Source organism: Periplaneta americana, chromosome 1 (genome assembly GCF_040183065.1).
Source record: "Periplaneta americana isolate PAMFEO1 chromosome 1, P.americana_PAMFEO1_priV1, whole genome shotgun sequence".
Classification (NCBI taxonomy): Eukaryota; Metazoa; Arthropoda; class Insecta; order Blattodea; family Blattidae; genus Periplaneta; species Periplaneta americana.
This window is the reverse complement of record NC_091117.1, coordinates 102,226,837-102,245,478: the sequence shown is the minus strand read 5'-3', so window position 1 is coordinate 102,245,478 and position 18,642 is coordinate 102,226,837. Positions and strand designations below refer to the sequence as shown.

The following is an 18,642-nucleotide window of genomic DNA, read 5'->3' as shown; positions in this document are numbered from 1 at the left end:
CTAGAACTACAAGAGGAATGAAATACAAGGAGAAAGAGGGGAATACAAGGCACACAAGAGGAATATATGGAAACCAAGGGGAATAGAAGCACAACAAGGGAATACAAAGAGAACAACAAGAGGCGTTGCATTTTTAAGTGGCAGTGACAAGGGGAGGATAAGAAGACATGGAGAATACAAGGAGAACAAGGGGAATACAAGAAGAAGAATACAAGAAGAACAAGGGGAAAACAATAAGAATAAGGGAATATAAAGAGAACAAGGAAGGGTTGCATATGTATGTGACAGGATAAGGGGAGGCTAAGAAGACATGGGGAATACATGGAGAACGAGAGAAATACATGGTGAACAAAAAATCTTCTCAGACTCTGCTATCTAGGGTTTGTCCAGTTAATTCCTAAAATATAATTAAAATATAAATAAATAATTAAAACAGTTGTATGAACACATTAATTTATAAAACAGTTATATTACCGGTTCTTCTGTATGGTTGTGAAACTTGGACTCTCACTCTGAGAGAGGAACATAGGTTAAGGGTGTTTGAGAATACGGTGCTTAGGAAAATATTTGGGGCTAAGCGGGATGAAGTTACAGGAGAATGGAGAAAGTTACACAACGCAGAACTGCACGCATTGTATTCTTCACCTGACATAATTAGGAACATTAAATCCAGACGTTTGAGATGGGCAGGGCATGTAGCACGTATGGGCGAATCCAGAAATGCATATAGAGTGTTAGTTGGGAGACCGGAGGGAAAAAGACCTTTAGGGAGGCTGAGACGTAGATGGGAGGATAATATTAAAATGGATTTGAGGAAGGTGGGATATGATGATAGAGACTGGATTAATCTTGCACAGGATAGGGACCGATGGCGGGCTTATGTGAGGGCGGCAATGAACCTTCGGGTTCCTTAAAAGCCATTTGTAAGTAAGTAAGTATGAACACATTTCATGAAGGAATTGTTCTTTTTTTTATTAGACATGTTTCGGGGGTTATTAAGGAATTGTTCATACAACTGTTTCAATTTATTTATTGCATTTCAATTATATTTTAGGAATTAAATTCATGAACACAGTCGAATAGTGACCACATTTCATATATTAGTCCAGTTAAATTTAAATGACGCCTATATTCATTATGATGACAACCAAATCTATGCTTGACAATAAAATATTACTTATAGTGCATAAGCTCTAACTTACAAGCGTTAACAGATTAGAAGTGACTACATATTTGACATCTTTACAAAAATAAATAAATAAATAACATAAACAAATAGATAAATAAATAAATAAAGAGAGAAAAGACAGTATAACATTACACTGCAAAGAAACACAGTATATACTGTCTGTAATTTACGCATATTGTTAATATCTTTTATTTTTGTCTATAACAAGGTGTACAATAAGTGCATGGATCTGAACCAAGTGTATATCCAGTTACAGAATTTATTGGGTTGGTGCATAAGTTTGTAGCGCTTTTTTTTTTTTTTTTTGCATGTTGGTACTCCGGTTGCTTTGGGTTTATTTATCAATTGTCATTTTTTATTTGAAGTTCAATTGTTGTGCTTGAGTTTACATACTGAAGTTTTCATTTTTGCAAATAGTGAGTGGAGTCGTGGACGCTAGAAAATGGAGTGTCAAGTGGAAAAAGTGGAACATTTCCGACATATTTTTCTTTTTGAGTGGAGGCGGCCAGAAACATTTGTGCTGTGTATGGGGACAATGCTATTGGAGAGAGCACAGCAAGAAAATGGTTTTCTCGTTTTAAGGAGGGTTGTTTTGACATTAATGACACTCCACGTTCAGAAAGATCTTTGGGGTTTGATGAACACCATTTAAAAAATTAATCCACAATGATCCACGTCAGTGTACCCAAGGACTGACAAATGTGATGAACTGTGACCATTCCACCATCGTGCGACATTTGCATTCAAAGGGCAAGGTTAAAAAATCAGGTACATGCTCTAAGCCAAAATCACAAAAATCAGTGGGTGGTCATATGTGCATCTTTGCTTGCTCGTCAATGATTGACTCATGAACAACATCGAACATTCCTATTCAATATCATTACTGGTGACAAGAAATGGTGTCTTTATGCTAACATAAGGAAAAGAAAGGAAAGGTTGAGCCCGAACAAAAAAAAAGCAATTTCCCGTACAACGGTCAGCATGCATCCACAAAAGATAATGTTATGAATCTGGTGGAATTCCGAGGGTGTGCTGTACTACGAATTGCTTCCCTGACATGTAACCATCACTCCCGAAATTTATTGCCACCAACTGAGATGTCTTGCATATGCAATCCAAGAAAAACGATCAACAAGATTGTGTGAAGTGATGCTACTCCATGATAACACCTGCCCAGACTCTGCTAAACTGACATAAAACACTATTCAGAAGTTGGGATGGGAAGTCATTCCACACCCACCTTATTCATCTGATCTTGCGCCCTCAGATTTTCACCTTTTTCTGCTCTCTATCAAACAACCTTCATGGAACTTCCTTTCCAGATGAAAATGCGCTCCGAATATGGCTTGACGACTTCTTTAACACAAGACCACGCGAATTCTACAGGCATGGAATCGAAAAACTACTCCAGCGTTGGCAGACTGTTGTAAATAGTGAAGGAGAATATAATGTTGATGATTAATTTCTCTCTTACGTGTATCTGATGTGTTTAATAAACTTATGAAAAATCGCTACAGAATTATGCATATTATCATGATGTCATTATCGTTTCCATCATCCTCATCCTCCAGCAAATACAATGAACAAAAAACACAATGCAGTTTATGCCAATTCATTGTAATGGTTTTGGTAATCCAAATGTGGATACATTAATCAAAGAAGGTTCAAAATTGCTACTTCCGCTCAAGAAATTTGGAACTTTCAGTATTTGACTACCAACAAAATAATTACCAGTAATTTTTCTTCAGATGTGGATATAGTCATAACAAAATTCTGTTTCGAAAGAACATTGTACAGTGGTCCCAAAAAAAAAAAAAATGGCCAGCTGGAATTTTCTAAGTCTCAGAAAAGAGGATTTGGGAAGACCTGAGCTAAATTCACAAAAGAATATATTTTAAAGAGTTATGTCTTAATAGTTTAAATGTAGGTACACACTAATAAAGGGAAAATAATTTCTTTTAACATTTTGTATTGTAACAAAGATGAATAATGGTTTAAAATATTCAAATATTATAGTAACTTCGAAATGCTCCCTGTGATAGGTATACTCACTTAGGCGAGTGTCCGCAAGACTACAGAATAGTTCAGAAACATGAGTTCGAATTAGCATTGTGAGAGAATTATTTAATTTTTTTCAGCATAGGCCTATCCATATAGTTACAATATTATTAATTTAGTGATAATGTTTAGCTTACATAAGAACAGTCTAAACATTCCATATTTCTGTCAGTAGAAAATGGATTTTGGTTTTCAGAACTGAATTCAATAGGTAAATTATTAACTGTTATGTATCCTACATCTTAATATGATTTAATTTAAATCATTGAGCAGTGAAATGACGTGTTTCAAATTAAGATACCACAAGGAGGACTTGTTTCTGAAATTTATGTCTTTAAACTTTTATGACACAGCAGCAGGGTTCATATCATCATGATGAAAAGGCTCTAACTACAATGTGTTGTCCTACCTTCACGCACAGAGTTCCCAGTTTTGAGTCACATGAGTCTATGGATTTTTTAAAGGTAAGTTAGGTAATGCATGTTCTAAAATTTAAGTCATGAATTTTAAGGAATGACATAGGAAAATAGAAATGCAAGTATTTCTTTACAACAAAAACAAAAACACATAACCATGACACAAAATAAAATCATTTTCTATAAATGAAATAAAATAATTTAAAATAAAGTTTAAAAAAGCCACATTCTTAGTAGGAAATTCTCATTTCATGCCATTGGATGACTTTCCGCAATTCCTTGGACATGGACCATAACATAACCTAATTAAAATTAAATCTGTTCTTCCTGCCAGGACATCACAGACATTCTGAATTATCTGCCACTATAATTCATCTGCAGATGCAGGAAGTTTTTCCAACGTGTTGAGGAGAATGCATTTTAATATACACAGACATTTCAAGAGATAACCCTGTCTTTGAAAAGACTTTACCAGTGTAATTCAGTTTTAGAGTTTTTCTTAAAAAAAAAAAAAAAAAAAAAAAAAAACTATGGTGTGTTCATGATGTGCCATACAACACAAAAATATAAATTCAGAAATGACAAATCCCAGTGAATGAAAAATTATAAAATAAAAATATTTTTCTGTTAGGACTGAACCCCAATCTCCTGCATATGAGACAAGAGTTCTGTTCACTAGACCACAGACAGTGTTGTGAAGATCATCCGAGTGACAAATATTCACTTAACTTTTGATGATCGATTATCGATCAGGAAGCCAAATACCCATCTTCTTTTGAAATGGTAACAAGTGAACTGCACATTAAAACTTTAGATTTTTTCCCAAACAAGAATCCGGCCTTTTTTCTTGGGGCGACTGTACAGTGTTCTATAAATCCAAATAACACTTATAAAATCCTCTTATTCTTCTTTAGCTTTCCCTTATTGCCTTTCAGGTACTGGGTTCCCTAAGCCAGTTTTTAATTACTCTGGGTTAGTCTTTTTGCCTCCTGTAGGGTCTTTCCTCTTTTGTTTACTAATTGTTTAATGTACCTTTCCATTCTGTTTTAGGTCATTCTCTTCTTCTATCATTTACAAACTCAAAAACACAAATTTGAAATATTTGGAGCAAGAACAAGAATGAAACACACAGTGACAAAAACCTATCGTCATTGATTTCACATAACACACAATCTACTTTCCAATTGTCAAAATGGAACCACAGTCTATTTTTTTTATAGTATATACAGTCACGAAGCTTAATACTAACCTATTTTTCTTACAATTTATAGTACTACAAACGTCTCCTTGCCCCATATTATTATTCAAATTATTGTATTTTAGCCATTTACAGTTATTACAACCGATAACGAACATTTCACAGTTTACATAGCTTTTCACAAAAATGCGAAATACGGCACAGTCAATGCTTTTTCGATCAGGCCGTAATGTTTGTTCGGGTTTTCTATTTCAGTGTATGGAGCTCAGTGAAATATTATAACTTTATTGCTTATCATTGCTAAGCTTTATTTAGTGTAATGTGTCCATAAGTTCCGTTTACTTCTTGTTGCATAATATGTTGCAGAAATAATTACAAAACTGTGTTTTTACATGTTAACATAATCTGTTCACGTCAACATTTCAAGTTTAGAATAGAAGTTATTTTGAGGTTTAATAAAAAAGAATTTATATTGTGATTTGAATTTAGCACATCTACCTTCCTTAATTTTAGACATCCTAAGAAATTAATATACATACAGTTGTGTTACTTCGTCTCTTAAGTACGGTAGTAGATAAATACAATAATTCAGTACTCAATTGTAGTATTAAAATACAGACAAATTGAATGTCCGGGGTATCATACATGCCATTATGCTTAATTATAATGTATGATTGCGAATTTAGGAATATAAGTTATATATAGTAAACATAACCTATACTTTTCATATGAATGGCAAGGCATTGGAGAGCACTAAATTTGGACAGAAAGGTACAGTACAGTAAACATAACCTATAACTTCAACATATCTAAATATCCGTGCGGTGCAATTGAAAATCATTGAATCGTGCATAAATGAATGTACAAGAATTTCGCAATATTTAATCGAAATAAAGGCAGGTATTATACATACGAACAACGTAATTTTCACACCATAAATAATATTACATCTTAGTCGCAAGTGAATTATGTCTGAAGTGTCTCATAATCATTGTTTTAAATTTTATTAATGGAATTACATTACATTTTAGAGAAACATATGTTACTGTTTATGCATTCCAACTAATTTATATGGTTGAAACACCGCCCTTCGTGATCGGGTTAAGCGAGTTACACAGTCTGCCTTACGGCCTGTATTAGATCCCGATGGCTGTGGCACAGTCTATTGTTCCTAGTATTCACAGCGCTCCAAGTGGCTAGCAACTATCGCGAGATTTGCAAAAAATCACCCCAAGCTTCGTGACTGTATATAGCAGGGGCGTATTTTGCGGGCTACCGGTGGTAGCCCAAGGAAATTACAAAAGAAAAAGTTTATAATATAACATAATGTAATAATTTTGTATTATTAGTTTTACCATAGTAATTAAAATTAAAGTAATTATTAGATATATTTTGTGTAATAATAGGGTCAGCGGTAGCCCAAACCCTTTAACCAGTATACGCCCCTGGTATATAGTAGACTGTGATGGAACTCAACATATTCTATTTGAATATTTATATATGTCTCCCTGGCATTATGGTTTCTCTAGAGCCAGTGCCTCCCTTATTACTGAAGACCACTTTTTCCTGTCCTGAGTTCGTCTTCTTCAACACCTTATTCCCAATTATTTAATATCCTCCTCCACATCTTTCAACCATCTCTTCCTAGATTTGCCAATATATCTTTTAATACCTGTTTATCGCTGAACATCTTTTTTATTAGGGATCTGTCATTACTTCTTTCAATGTGCCCAATCCATCTAAGCTTTGCGCTTTTTATTTGTCCAGTAATCTGTAGGTTTCCATATAATTCATATAGTTGTTATTGCGAGCTTTCCATTCCCCATTTTAAAATTTTGGTCTATATATTCTTCGCAGAATTCTTTTTGCCCATGTTGCAATTTTTTTTTTGTCCTTAATAAACTCCATGTTTCAGATGCATAGTATGTCACCACTGGTCTAATTACTGTTCTGCAACTTAGATTTCATTAGATTTTGTAAAGCCCAATAATATCTATTATCCTATTTTAAAATTGGTGTGGAATGGAAAGAGAGGAGACTGTTGAGTAATCTTTATATGAAACAATGAGTCAAAGTCAGGATAGGAGAAGAAATGTCTGAAGGAAGTTAAATTGGGAGAGGAGTACGACAAGGATGTCCTTTATCACCTAGCCTGTTCAACATCTACTTGGAGGATTTAGTAAAAAATTGTTTTCAGAACATGGGAGGGGTGACAGTAGGAGGAAGAAGAATAAAGTGCATAAGATTTGCTGATGATATGGCATTGTTAGCAGAAGAGGAAATGATACTACAGGATATGCTACTGGAGCTAAATGACAGCTGTGAGCAGTATGGGATGAAGATAAATGCAAATAAGACGAAGAGCATGGTCATAGGAAGAAAAATGCAGAAGATAAACTTACGAATTCTAAATGAGTCAGTAGAGCAAGAGGACAGTTTCAAATACTTGGGGTGTACTATAAGCAGTATCATGAGCTGCTGCCAGGAAGTTAAAAAGAGGATAGCAATGGCAAAGGAAGCTTTTAATAGAAAAAGGAGCATCTTCTGCGGACCTCTGGAAAAAGAACTAAGGAAGAGCTAGTGAAGTGCTTTGTATGGAGTGTGGCATTGTATGGGTAAGAAACATGGACATTACGACGAAGTGATGAGAAGTGGATAGAAGCATTTGAAATGTGGATATGGAGAAGAATGGAATGTGTGAACTGGACAGACAGAATAAGAAATGAAACTGTGTTGAAAAGAGTGGGTGAAGAAAGAATGATGCTGAAACTGATCAGGAAGAGGAAAAGGAATTGGTTGGATCACTGGCTGAGAAGAAACTGCATACTGAAGGATGCACTGAAAAGAATGGTGAACGGGAGAAGAGTTCGAGGTAGAAGACGATATCAGATGATAGACAGTAAGATTTATGGATCATAAGAGGAAACGAAAAAGACAGCAGTAGACATGCTGAAATCATTTTCAAACTACAAAATTGTGCTGCCGCCACCACCACCGCCGCCGCCCCCCCACCACCGCCACTGCCGCTGCCACCGCCACTGCCGCTGCCACCGCCACCGCCACCATCATGGTAATGTTGGGGTGGTTGTGTTATCCATGGTAATGATGAAAGTGGTATTGCCAACTATGTTATATGCAGTGACTAAGGTACGATTCTGATACTGTATTATCCCCTTTGTGGACACTCACCTTGACATGGTGAAAGAGCTCAAACTTGTTTGTTTAGGTGAAAGACTTAAGGGGTTAGGTACAGCTTACGGCAGTAAAATTTTGGAAATATTAACATTTTTTTCCTCCATTACTGTAATTTGTACAATAATAAAAATTAGTAGGTGTAAAACACTGTATGAAAAAAAATATTTTTGCAATTTAAAAACAATTATTTATATATTCTTCAAAATCAAAATGGTGGCAGTTCACTGTGCAGTGATGAAGTGTTCCCTCATGACTCAGACACATTTCAACTCTCTCATGTTCTCTTGCTTTTATTTTATTGCTGAAATTCATGTTTGCAATATCATACTTTTTCAACTACATTCTTTAATAAATAATGATTTTTATTTTGTGTTAAAGCAATATACTGAAATTTTACCATTTTTTATAAGATTTTATTTTTTATCAGAAAATTTATCCAAGATATATGAACTGATTTTGCATCATTTAATGGATATGAAATCCATAAACACACACAAAAAATTCCATCTCAGAATGTTGGATAGTTTTTGAGTAATCAGGGAAACTATTTTTGGAAATGTAATTTACGGGAAATGAGCATTAAACATTTTTTATGTAGGCTGTAATTTCTTGAAACCAAAAATCACGTTCTTGTGTTTATAAACAAGCAGCCATTACTAAGATGGTTACGTAATTGTGAAAACTTTGTAACTAATTCAACAGTTCATAGCATAAATACACGTCAAAAAAATGACTTTCATACTCCATCGGCAAGTCTATCATGCTATCAAACAGGAGTGCGTTATATGGCAGTAAAAATTTTTAATAGCGATATAAAAAATGAAACTCAAAACATAAGATTATTTAGGGCCAAATTAAAGAAGTACCTAATTTCTCACGCCTTCTATTCTGTAGGTGAATTCATGACATTCAATAGCGCTTCATGAAATTGATACTAAAACTTTGTGTTGTACTACTAGACTATATTGTAAATCTCTTCTGTATATATTTCATCTAGACTGTGACTATAAATTAAGACTTTATAATAGTATTAAGTTTTTTGACTTGTTCCATATTCTAGCTGTGAAGCAATGCATGAATACCATGGAATGTTAATAAATACAATACAATACAATACCGGTGTGAGAAATTTAATTTCCAAACTCTTTCTCATCAGCTGGTATGAAAATACTGCTTCCAAACAAAATATAAAAATAAAAAATTTATTAGAGTGGGCGTGGCACTGTCAGGAGGAACTGAGGTTGCAGCATCTTGCCTTTTAAATCATAACTGAAAAACTATTGCCGATCAGTAGCAGCTGGTGGTCAAAATAATGAGTGTGCTACAATCTCTATAATGGCCTACTGTATACACTTATATGAAGGGTACACGGGAATAACGATCAAGGTCCATTTTAGAAAGTTTCGAGAAAAATGAATTTTAAAGTTTAAGCACTTAATAGTTAGTTATGTGTGTATTTAACAGAAATTGACGTAGTGGAATGTCAAAAACGATGATTTCTTATTACTAGCTAGACCATGTGATAGTACTTCCTTTCCACTATAAGATAGCATTATTAACTCAATTTCGATTTTTGATGGACCTTGATCGTTTTTCTCGTGTACCCTTCATATGTATTTATCTCAATTTGAGACTCACCTAGTGACGAAATATGAAGTCCATACGACGTTCCTTCCTAAACTACAGCTGGCAAGTCTCCGACTCTGACATTTCTCTTGGAAAGAGAAGAGAGAACGAGAGAAAAAGATAGTGACCAGCACTGCCAACCTGTGGCGTTTTGAAGTTGTGAAAATAATCTCGAAATTCCACTGTGAATGAAACTATTCTGCTAAATTTTAACCTTAAAACACTCTGGTTCGATTTAAAGTAATGTTTTTAATTCTATTGTAATTTGCTGTTACAAGACTTGAGTTCTGATATGCGAAGATTGATTCAATCGCAGTTTGCAATGCTGGGAGAGAGGCGGAACTAGAGGTTAAAGTTGTCTCCTAGAACCAACCAGCTATGAGCGTCTGATGTATTTAGCGCGATGTTGTCACTTCTTTTTTTTATGCAAAGCACGTGGAAAACGAATCGTTAGCTCTTTGTGTTAGCCTATAGTATAGGTGAATTATAGTTGTGTTGTTTTGTGCTTAAGCGATTTACGGTGCCCGTAAACTTTATTATTGATATACTAATATGGCCAGTGGTACGTCAGAATCTAAAAGGAAAAAATGGCTCTTTTAAGAGCCAAAGTCATGAATTTATATATTATGCAGATTGCGTGAATATTTTGAGAAGCAGCGAGACAATGGAGAACCTCTTCTCCCTGTTACGAAAGTAGTAGATAGAGTTTGTGATGCTTTGAAGGTGGGAAAACAACCGTTAAAAGTGTGAGTATTAACAGATTCTAATGAAAGTAGAGTCTGTTTCATTTGATACACTTTCATTATAATGATAATGATATTCCCACAGTCTGTGTTAATATACTGTAGGCCTATGTAAAATTTACATACGTGTTCGCATTAGTTTTTTTTTTTTTTTTTTTTTTTTTTTTTTTTTTTTTTTTTTTTTTTTTGGTGATCTACACTAGCTGTGTACATTAACGAAGGATGTGATCTTAGTTATATGTAAAATGATTTATAGGCATGCCTACGCGTTCGAATTAGTTTTTATTCCGCGCCACAAAATCGGCCGGTGAGAGCGTGACAGTTTTCATTCTATCTATACGTATCGGCAACACTGTCTCCGTCGGTCACGAGAAACGTCAGGGCTGGAGAACGACCGGCTGTACTGTAGTGCACAACTTGTCAATTACCCTGATAAATAAATGATGATAAAAAGAACCTTCATTTGTCTGTCAAATGAAGGTTCTTTTTTTTGTCATTTATTTGTTGGTACTGACTTGTCCATCCAATATGTTTTGTAAATTACCCTGGTGTTAAACCCCTCCATCTTGGACATCATACTCTTTTCTATTGACAGCATTGCAAGAGCAGTGAGACATCCTGGGACATAGTGTTCCTTAAAAACGTTTTTATGCGTTTCAAGAAAGAAAAACATCTTTCTTGCTCAGCAGTGGTCATTGGTGTTGTTACCAAAATATTTAACAACTTCGTTACTTCACAGAATGGATCCTGTAAATTGTTGGAGACTATGTATTGTAACTATTAAACAGCTCCATTTATATTTTGGAAGTCGGGTCTTCTGTATAGAACTCCAAGTTGTGTCTTTAACACTCTTTTGTTCAGTACAGTATAGCTGTTCACAGCAACTTCAAGTTTGCGTTCAGAAAAATTATGCGAAAAATTGTCAAAAAATTTGATATTTAACAATTTTGTTGCAACTAGGTAGCTTAAACACTGGAAACAGTGAGTAGCTTCCTAAATTATACGGTCACATACTTCCTTGGCTTCAATTTTCTGGGATTCCATTTTTCGTCACTTGCTGGCTGATTCAGGAGGAACCTCAAATAAACAGGTATATGACAGCAGCAGTCGGACACTTGAATTACCAAATACATTGTAAATAGTTCAAGGTTTTTCCAAAAACAAGCATTTTTTCATTACGCTTCACTTTTGCAATCTCCAAACTGTGTCGTGCTAAAGCTGACTACAGCACTTTCCCGCGTAAAAATAGCCAATCAGAGCAGTGATTTCAGCTTCGCACATCTCAAATAAACAGGTAGGTGACAGCAGCAGTCGGACACTTGAATTACCAAATAGATTGTAAATAGTCCAAGGTTCTTCCACAAACAAGCATTCTTTCATTACGCTTCACTTTTGCAATCTCCAAACTGTGTCGTGCTAAAGCTGACTACAGCACTTTCCCGCATAAAAATAGCCAATCAGAGCAGTGATTTCAGCTTTTCACATGTGCATAATTGTCTAAATTCTCATGTGGAGTTCTGAGTACACAACGAACTCCTTGAGACATTGAAGAGTAAAGATTAAACACTCTATAACCCGTCATGAACATAACCATAGGAAACTGTCAAGTGACAGATCAAATACTATGGTATTACAAAATACATTTGAGCAAAAATTATTATTGTACTGTAGCACATAAGGACGGGCTTCCTCTGTTGCAGATATTGACATATTTTTTCAATAAAATATACTGGAATAATTTGTGCATTAAACAGAAAATTTTGGAAAGTTCAATTTTTTTTTTAAGTTTCAAACTGTACTTAACCTCTTAAACTTATCTGTTTAGGTGAAAGGGCTTAAACTTGTTTAAGTAAACGTGAAACTATGAGGTACCTACAGAACATGCAGTAACACCAATGTAGCCACTCTTATTTTTCATTATACTCTCTAGATTTATGGAGTCCTTCAGTGTAAAATTCTCTGGAGATAAAATAGTCCCTCATTTGAATCTCTGGGCAGGGACTGCATTGAGAGAGGCAAAAAATAATGCAATATTTGGAACATCAAAAACAATACTGTTCAGTCCATCAGAGCAAGCTTGATGTCAAGTAACAGTCACATTAATATGAGAGAATATAAGTCTGCTGTCACTGCAGTTTCCTATGTTATCTCATTGTCAGCATCTTGCTGATCACGTGTCATATGCTGAATATTTTACAAATGTTAGTGTTGTTATTATTATTATATTAAAGATTTATCAATTTGTCCTACAGAATAATATCTGTAATATTGACAATTAATATTTGAGGAGAAAATCTCGCCCCAGCACCGGGGATCGAACCTGGGTCCTTGGTTCTATGTACCAAGCGCTCTGACCACTGAGCTACGCTGAATTCAATCCACAGCACCGGACCGAACCCCCCTCCTTCAATGTTTCCCTTTTGGCCTGATTCCAAGTTAGGCATGTATGTTGACGTTTTATGTCAAAGTCAACTGGCATTATACAAGGGGCACACTCAGCTGAGTGACTTATTTGGCTGGGATTCCGCAGTTAAGTGCACAGTAATCTGTACAGAAATATGCACTGCTAGCTATGGTAATATTAAAGATTTATCAATTTGTCCTACAGAATATCTGTAATATTGACAATTAATATTTGAGGAGAAAATCTCGCTCCAGTGCCGGGGATCGAACCCAGGTCCTTGGTTCTAAGTACCAAGCGCTCTGACCACTGAGCTACGCCGAATTCTCCTCAAATATTAATTGTCAATATTACAGATATTATTCTGTAGGACAAATTGATCAATCTTTAATATTCCCATAGCTACCAGTGCATATTTCTGTACAGATTACTGTGCACTTAACTGCGGAATCCCGGCCAAATAAGTCACTCAGCTGAGTGCGCCCCTTGTATAATGGCAGTCAACTTGGACACAAAACGTCAACATATATGTCTAACTTGGAGTCAGGCCAAAAGGGAAACATTGAAGGACGGGGGTTCAGACCGGTGCTGTGGATTGAATTCGGCGTAGCTCAGTGGTCAGAGCGCTTAGTACATAGAACCAAGGACACGGGTTCGATCCCTGGTGCCGGAGCGAGATTTTCTCCTCAAATATTAATTGTCAATATTACAGATATTATTCTGTAGGACAAACTGATAAATCTTTAATATTCCCATAGCCAGCAGTGCATATTTCTGTACAGATTACTGTGCACTTAACTGCGGAATCCTGGCCAAATAAGTCACACAGCTGATTGCGCCCCTTGTATAATGGCAGTTTGACTTGGACATAAAACGTCAACATATATGCCTAACTTGGGAGTCAGGCTAAAAGGGAAATATTGAAGGAGGAGAGTTCAGTCCGGTGTTGTGGATTGAATTCAGCATAGCTCAGTGGTCAGAGTGCTTGGTATGTAGAACCAAGGACCCGGGTTCGATCCCCGGCGCCGGGGCGAGATTTTCTCCTCAAATATTAATTATTAATAATTAGTGTTGTTACTTTTATTAAGAGAGATGGAACAGCAACACAGGTAGTACCACATCACTTACCCTTCCACAAAGGTGTTACTAGTGAGGTGGACGATATTTTCCCAAAGTGTAATGTACACCTCCCTTGGAATTGGAATGCGCATGGCAACTTCTTCCAGTCGCATACTGAACACCTGCAGCTCCTGTAATATAATCATTCAGCTTGCCCTTATTTGGATATAATGAGACAATATGAGTAGGTGCAATTGACATGTGAATCTTATACACACAATACCAGATTATGTTTAAAAGATTTCACTTCATATGACAAAATGTTTACTGATAAGAAGCAAAGTACGTTAGTGGGCGTCACAAACATGTTTTACATTAAGACTGAGGTTTAAAAATAGATGGTGCAGTATATTCTTTACAATTATAATCAATAATAATACCAATTGTATTTCATATTGATGACAAATTACAGCCACCGGCGTAGCTCAATCGACTAAGGCACTTGTCTGCTGATACAGAGTTGGGCTCAGGTGTGGGTTCAATTCCTGTTTGGGCTATTACCTGGTTGGGTTTTTTCGAGGTTTTCCCCAACCACAAGGCAAATGTGAGGTAATCTATGACGAATCCTCGCCCTCATCTCGCCAAATACCATCTCTATATCACCAATCTCATCGACATTAAATAACAGCGTAGTAAAAAAAAATTAAAACCATAAGCACAATATTCTCACAAACTACTGTACTTAGATAAATTTTACATACATATTTCCATGTATTTTCTTTTTCGTGCTTTTTTACTCTGCTTAACCTCCCCTTTCATCTCATTTACACACCACTGCAGTAGGAAAGGGAGATTCATTTGACCATACACTAGACATCTCACTATTACAGACCTCCTTGGTCATGGGATACACATGATGTAGGGCTACCACTGAGACATCTCAGAACAAACAAGACATGGACAAACATCCAGTCCTGTGTCCACAAGTTCTGTGCCTAGATATGAAGAGGTAGACTTCAAACTGCCTACATCAAAATGACAAGTTATGAGAAAAATGACAGAAACTGATTAAAGAAATGTGCCATTTTTCATGCCTGCATATTTCATTTCATTAGGCAGTTGAATTTGTTATACTCCATTTTATTTCAAGGAGTGCAGTTCGGTGGCTCCTTTGAACACCACTTACAGATTTATGACTTCCTACACAAACATCTCTGACAATTCCATACTGTCCCCTTGTCCCAACATTGCACAGTTGCCACAATCCTGGTGACCCTCGAAATGAGATAGTGAGAGTGACAGGATTCTTGGAATTCAGAAAAGATGCAGCAACTCTGCCTCCACGTGGATTTGACGGGAGCCTGTCAATTCTTCTGAACGAGGGTTGATTGGTTACTGACAGGAGAAGACAAGATTTCCGTCACAGTAAGGAAGACATTTATGACAACCAATTAGCAGGGAGCAGTAGAAGGTCTGTCGGCAAAGTCCTTTCTATGAAACTGCACTCCATGAAATAAAATACAGTATAAGACACTTCTCTGAAGTATTTACAGCCACTCTGCTTGTTATATAGATTTAATGAACTTAGTGTTTTTCAAACAGATAAAAGTCAGGGCTTAGGAGAGTCTCGAAAATAAACTGACACAGATGTATATGGGCTTGCAAAGGACAAATTAAAACTTGAATAAAAGAGTTTAAAACATTTTGAGATGAAGCAAATTTTTGTCCTAAATCATTCCTTTCATATTTCGACCTAAACTATAGTTTCTTAACACAGAACTCGGGGAAGATAGTTTCTTGCACTATTTTTCCCTGCCATAATGGTTGCCCCAACATTTAAATTTCGAAATAAATGCAAGGATCGAATCTGAGATGTGCACATCCCTTGCAGTTTGCCTGCTAACCCATCTTCTCTTTGATCTACTGTGACCTTGATTCATGAAAATACCCACACAGCATTCATTCTCTTTGTCCAACTTGGATGTAACATTTTAATGCAAACAGTAACAACTAAGTCATTCCAGACACTGTTCTGTAACCGTAGATTTATTTTAAAAATATGTTACATCATTATTTGTTAAAATTACTGTTATTACAACCGTCTGTTTCTTTATAAGAACAGGTTGTGATTGGTTTCCCTCTTGCATCTGAAACTGACCTATTTCTCGCATACTTATGGGGATTTGTACTGTACACCAATCAAATTCATTTCTTACTGGTCCTCTTCAACACTGCAAAACAGCATCACTGCATTCTTAAATATTAATTTCATTCATATTTTATGGATATCATGTGCGTCCTAGCCAATGGTGCCAGTGACATTACTTTGTGTACAGTCTATACTGCGCATAGCCGACTTAGATCAGTTTGGAAGCAATAAACAGAATACTTAGGACAGTTTGGAATAAATTTGATATTTCTCACTGCATGTAATGAATGCTTTATAGCATTATACAATATAAGTTTACCAAGAAGGCACCACTTATGAGGCAACTAGGTAAGGAGATAATGGGGTAGGGTGGCCAGTTCCTTTCCCCCTCATTGCATACATCGCCGACTAGCTACATATTACACTAGTCACACTTCAGATGCATACAAACAATTGTTCTTCCTCTGACACATATTGTCAAGTGAGATGTACTGCCTGATATGTGATAACAGATGTATATATCAGCCAGAACCTCAACCAGAGGATGTTGTGTTGGTGTAAAATGAAAAAGTTCCAAATCTAGACTCACCCTGAGTAGTATATCCACGTACTGACTATGTTGACTCATCACCTCCTTCACTTCCCAGTTGACCTTCGACATCAGCACCAAAGTCACTCTGAAATCAACTGCACAGGCTGACACACACATGTACACAGGACGACGGAGTTCAGATGTCGCAGCAACTGTCTGTAAATAACAAAACACGCTCTTCAATTTACACAATTCATATATTTAAAAGAAAGTCTTCTCAGCATGTAATATGTAAGAAAGTCATAACTGCAATATTATTCATTTAGTAGCAGGTCAGGGAATTACCCAAAATGGGGTTTTCAAGAAAATAACGTAATAAACGTATTTTGCCAGGATATGAAAGTTTCCAATATTTGGAATCTATTACACAAAGTTGATCATTTTAATACAATTAACTCATGTATGACTGTATAACTGGTACATTTATACAGTGGAAACATTAACAGGAAAATAAAGTCACTAGCTGTTAATACAAAAGAATGCTTCAATCAATTTTCTTAATGTATCCACCTCTTTGCTGACAACATAAAGTCCACTATAGTCCACTGTAGTCTAGTCAGTTTTTATTTTTCACGAGAAATAAGGGGTATTTTGATCGGTGTTCATTACAGATGCTTGTTGCTAGTAGCCAGAGTTGGGGTGCAGTCAATATATACTGCAGAGCTATGTCTTCTGCAACTGGTACTGATGATTTTAATTTACTTCTTTTGTGGTTTATGGATAGCCAGTATAGAAGAATGTGTTCTAGATCTTCATCATGATTATTACAGCACAGACAAGTAGGATTATCAGAAATGTGAAATTGGTGTAGGTACAATTGTGTGACAATGTGACCTCTTCTGGCTCTTGTTAAAAATGTTTGAACATGTCTGGGCAAATTTTTGTACATTTCCAGGCAATTTTGTTTCTTTTGTACAGACTGTAAAATTTTTTCTTTGTCAGAAGAGAGCCAATTGTTGATCCATAGGTTTATAAAATGAGACTTTACTGAAGCAAAAGCACTGGATAGAGATATCACTTGAAGAGGTCTTGGTTGCAAATATGTTGCCTATTTTGCAATGTTATCGACATTCTCGTTTCCAGGTATCCATTGAAATGTTATTTCCTTTTGGAGTTTTTTTAGTTTACTTAGTTGTTTCTGAATTGGAATAATTCTATGTGCGTATAGGTTTGGTACATATTTAATTATAGTAAATATAGCCCCCTTGGAGTCGGTAAGTATGCATGGAGTCCCTCAGTGTAAAATTCTCCAGAAGTAAAAAAGAATGCTCCAATAAACGGCTTACAAAGGAAACAGTGTAATGCATGTGATTTATATTAGGAAAGTATGACGACAAGTGGAGTCCTTCAAGAAACAAGTAATTATAAACACAAAACGTTGTACATAATTTTTTATTTTTGTATCCAACAAAAGAATAACTAAGAAAAGTCAAAATATAATTTTCAATTATGCATTAAAAAAAAAAAACGACTTAAGCATTAAACGTTAACAATTTCAATTTCAAAATAAAACAATGATCAATTTTCGTTGCAAATTTTAATTTCTATCAGCTATGCAGTGTCAAACTTCACGCATTGCACTACATTGGTATCGTTACCTGGGAGAAGAATTGCTGAAGGTAAGAAGAGCCTCCTTGTAGGTGTTCCAGATAGCTTTGCAGAAATTCAAGCTGCTTGGCAAGGAAGACAAGTGATTCCACTGCTACAACTCGCTCTGCCAGACCATGCAGACTTTCCTGCTGCCCAAGATCAACAACAGAGGAGATGTGGGGCTGAGGCACCTGGTGCAACAAGTTCTTTAATCAATATACAAACGCATAAATTAAATTTTGTAGAAAATACGGAACCAGGTGTCAATTAAGGACAAAATTCCTGTTACAACTGTGCTTCTGATTTCAAAATAATTCATTCAAAACTTAAGCCAACATTTATACAATATATTTCGTTACTTTCACTACATCTTCAGTCAGTAATACACACATAAGCATTTCGTCATTGTTTTACATTCGTAATCAC

At 35.8% G+C, this 18,642-nt stretch overlaps 1 protein-coding gene across 4 annotated transcripts in view; it reads right to left on the bottom strand.

Moving 5' to 3' along the window:
* The window catches only part of Vps50 (vacuolar protein sorting 50), a 167,168-nt gene that overhangs the window by 77,639 nt on the left and 70,887 nt on the right, over positions 1-18,642 (bottom strand). For 3 of the 4 annotated variants that reach the window (XR_011331986.1, XR_011331987.1, XM_069825148.1), the window contains exons 14-16: positions 18,225-18,422; positions 16,624-16,782; positions 13,955-14,076 (exon numbers count right to left, since the gene is read on the bottom strand). Coding sequence is in view for 2 of the 4 variants with exons in the window: in XM_069825148.1 (XP_069681249.1) it covers positions 13,955-14,076; positions 16,624-16,782; positions 18,225-18,422 (479 nt within the window). In the remaining 2 variants the exon portion in view is untranslated. The remainder of the gene's footprint in view (positions 1-13,954; positions 14,077-16,623; positions 16,783-18,224; positions 18,423-18,642) is intronic. The other variant, XM_069825154.1, reaches the window with a different exon arrangement.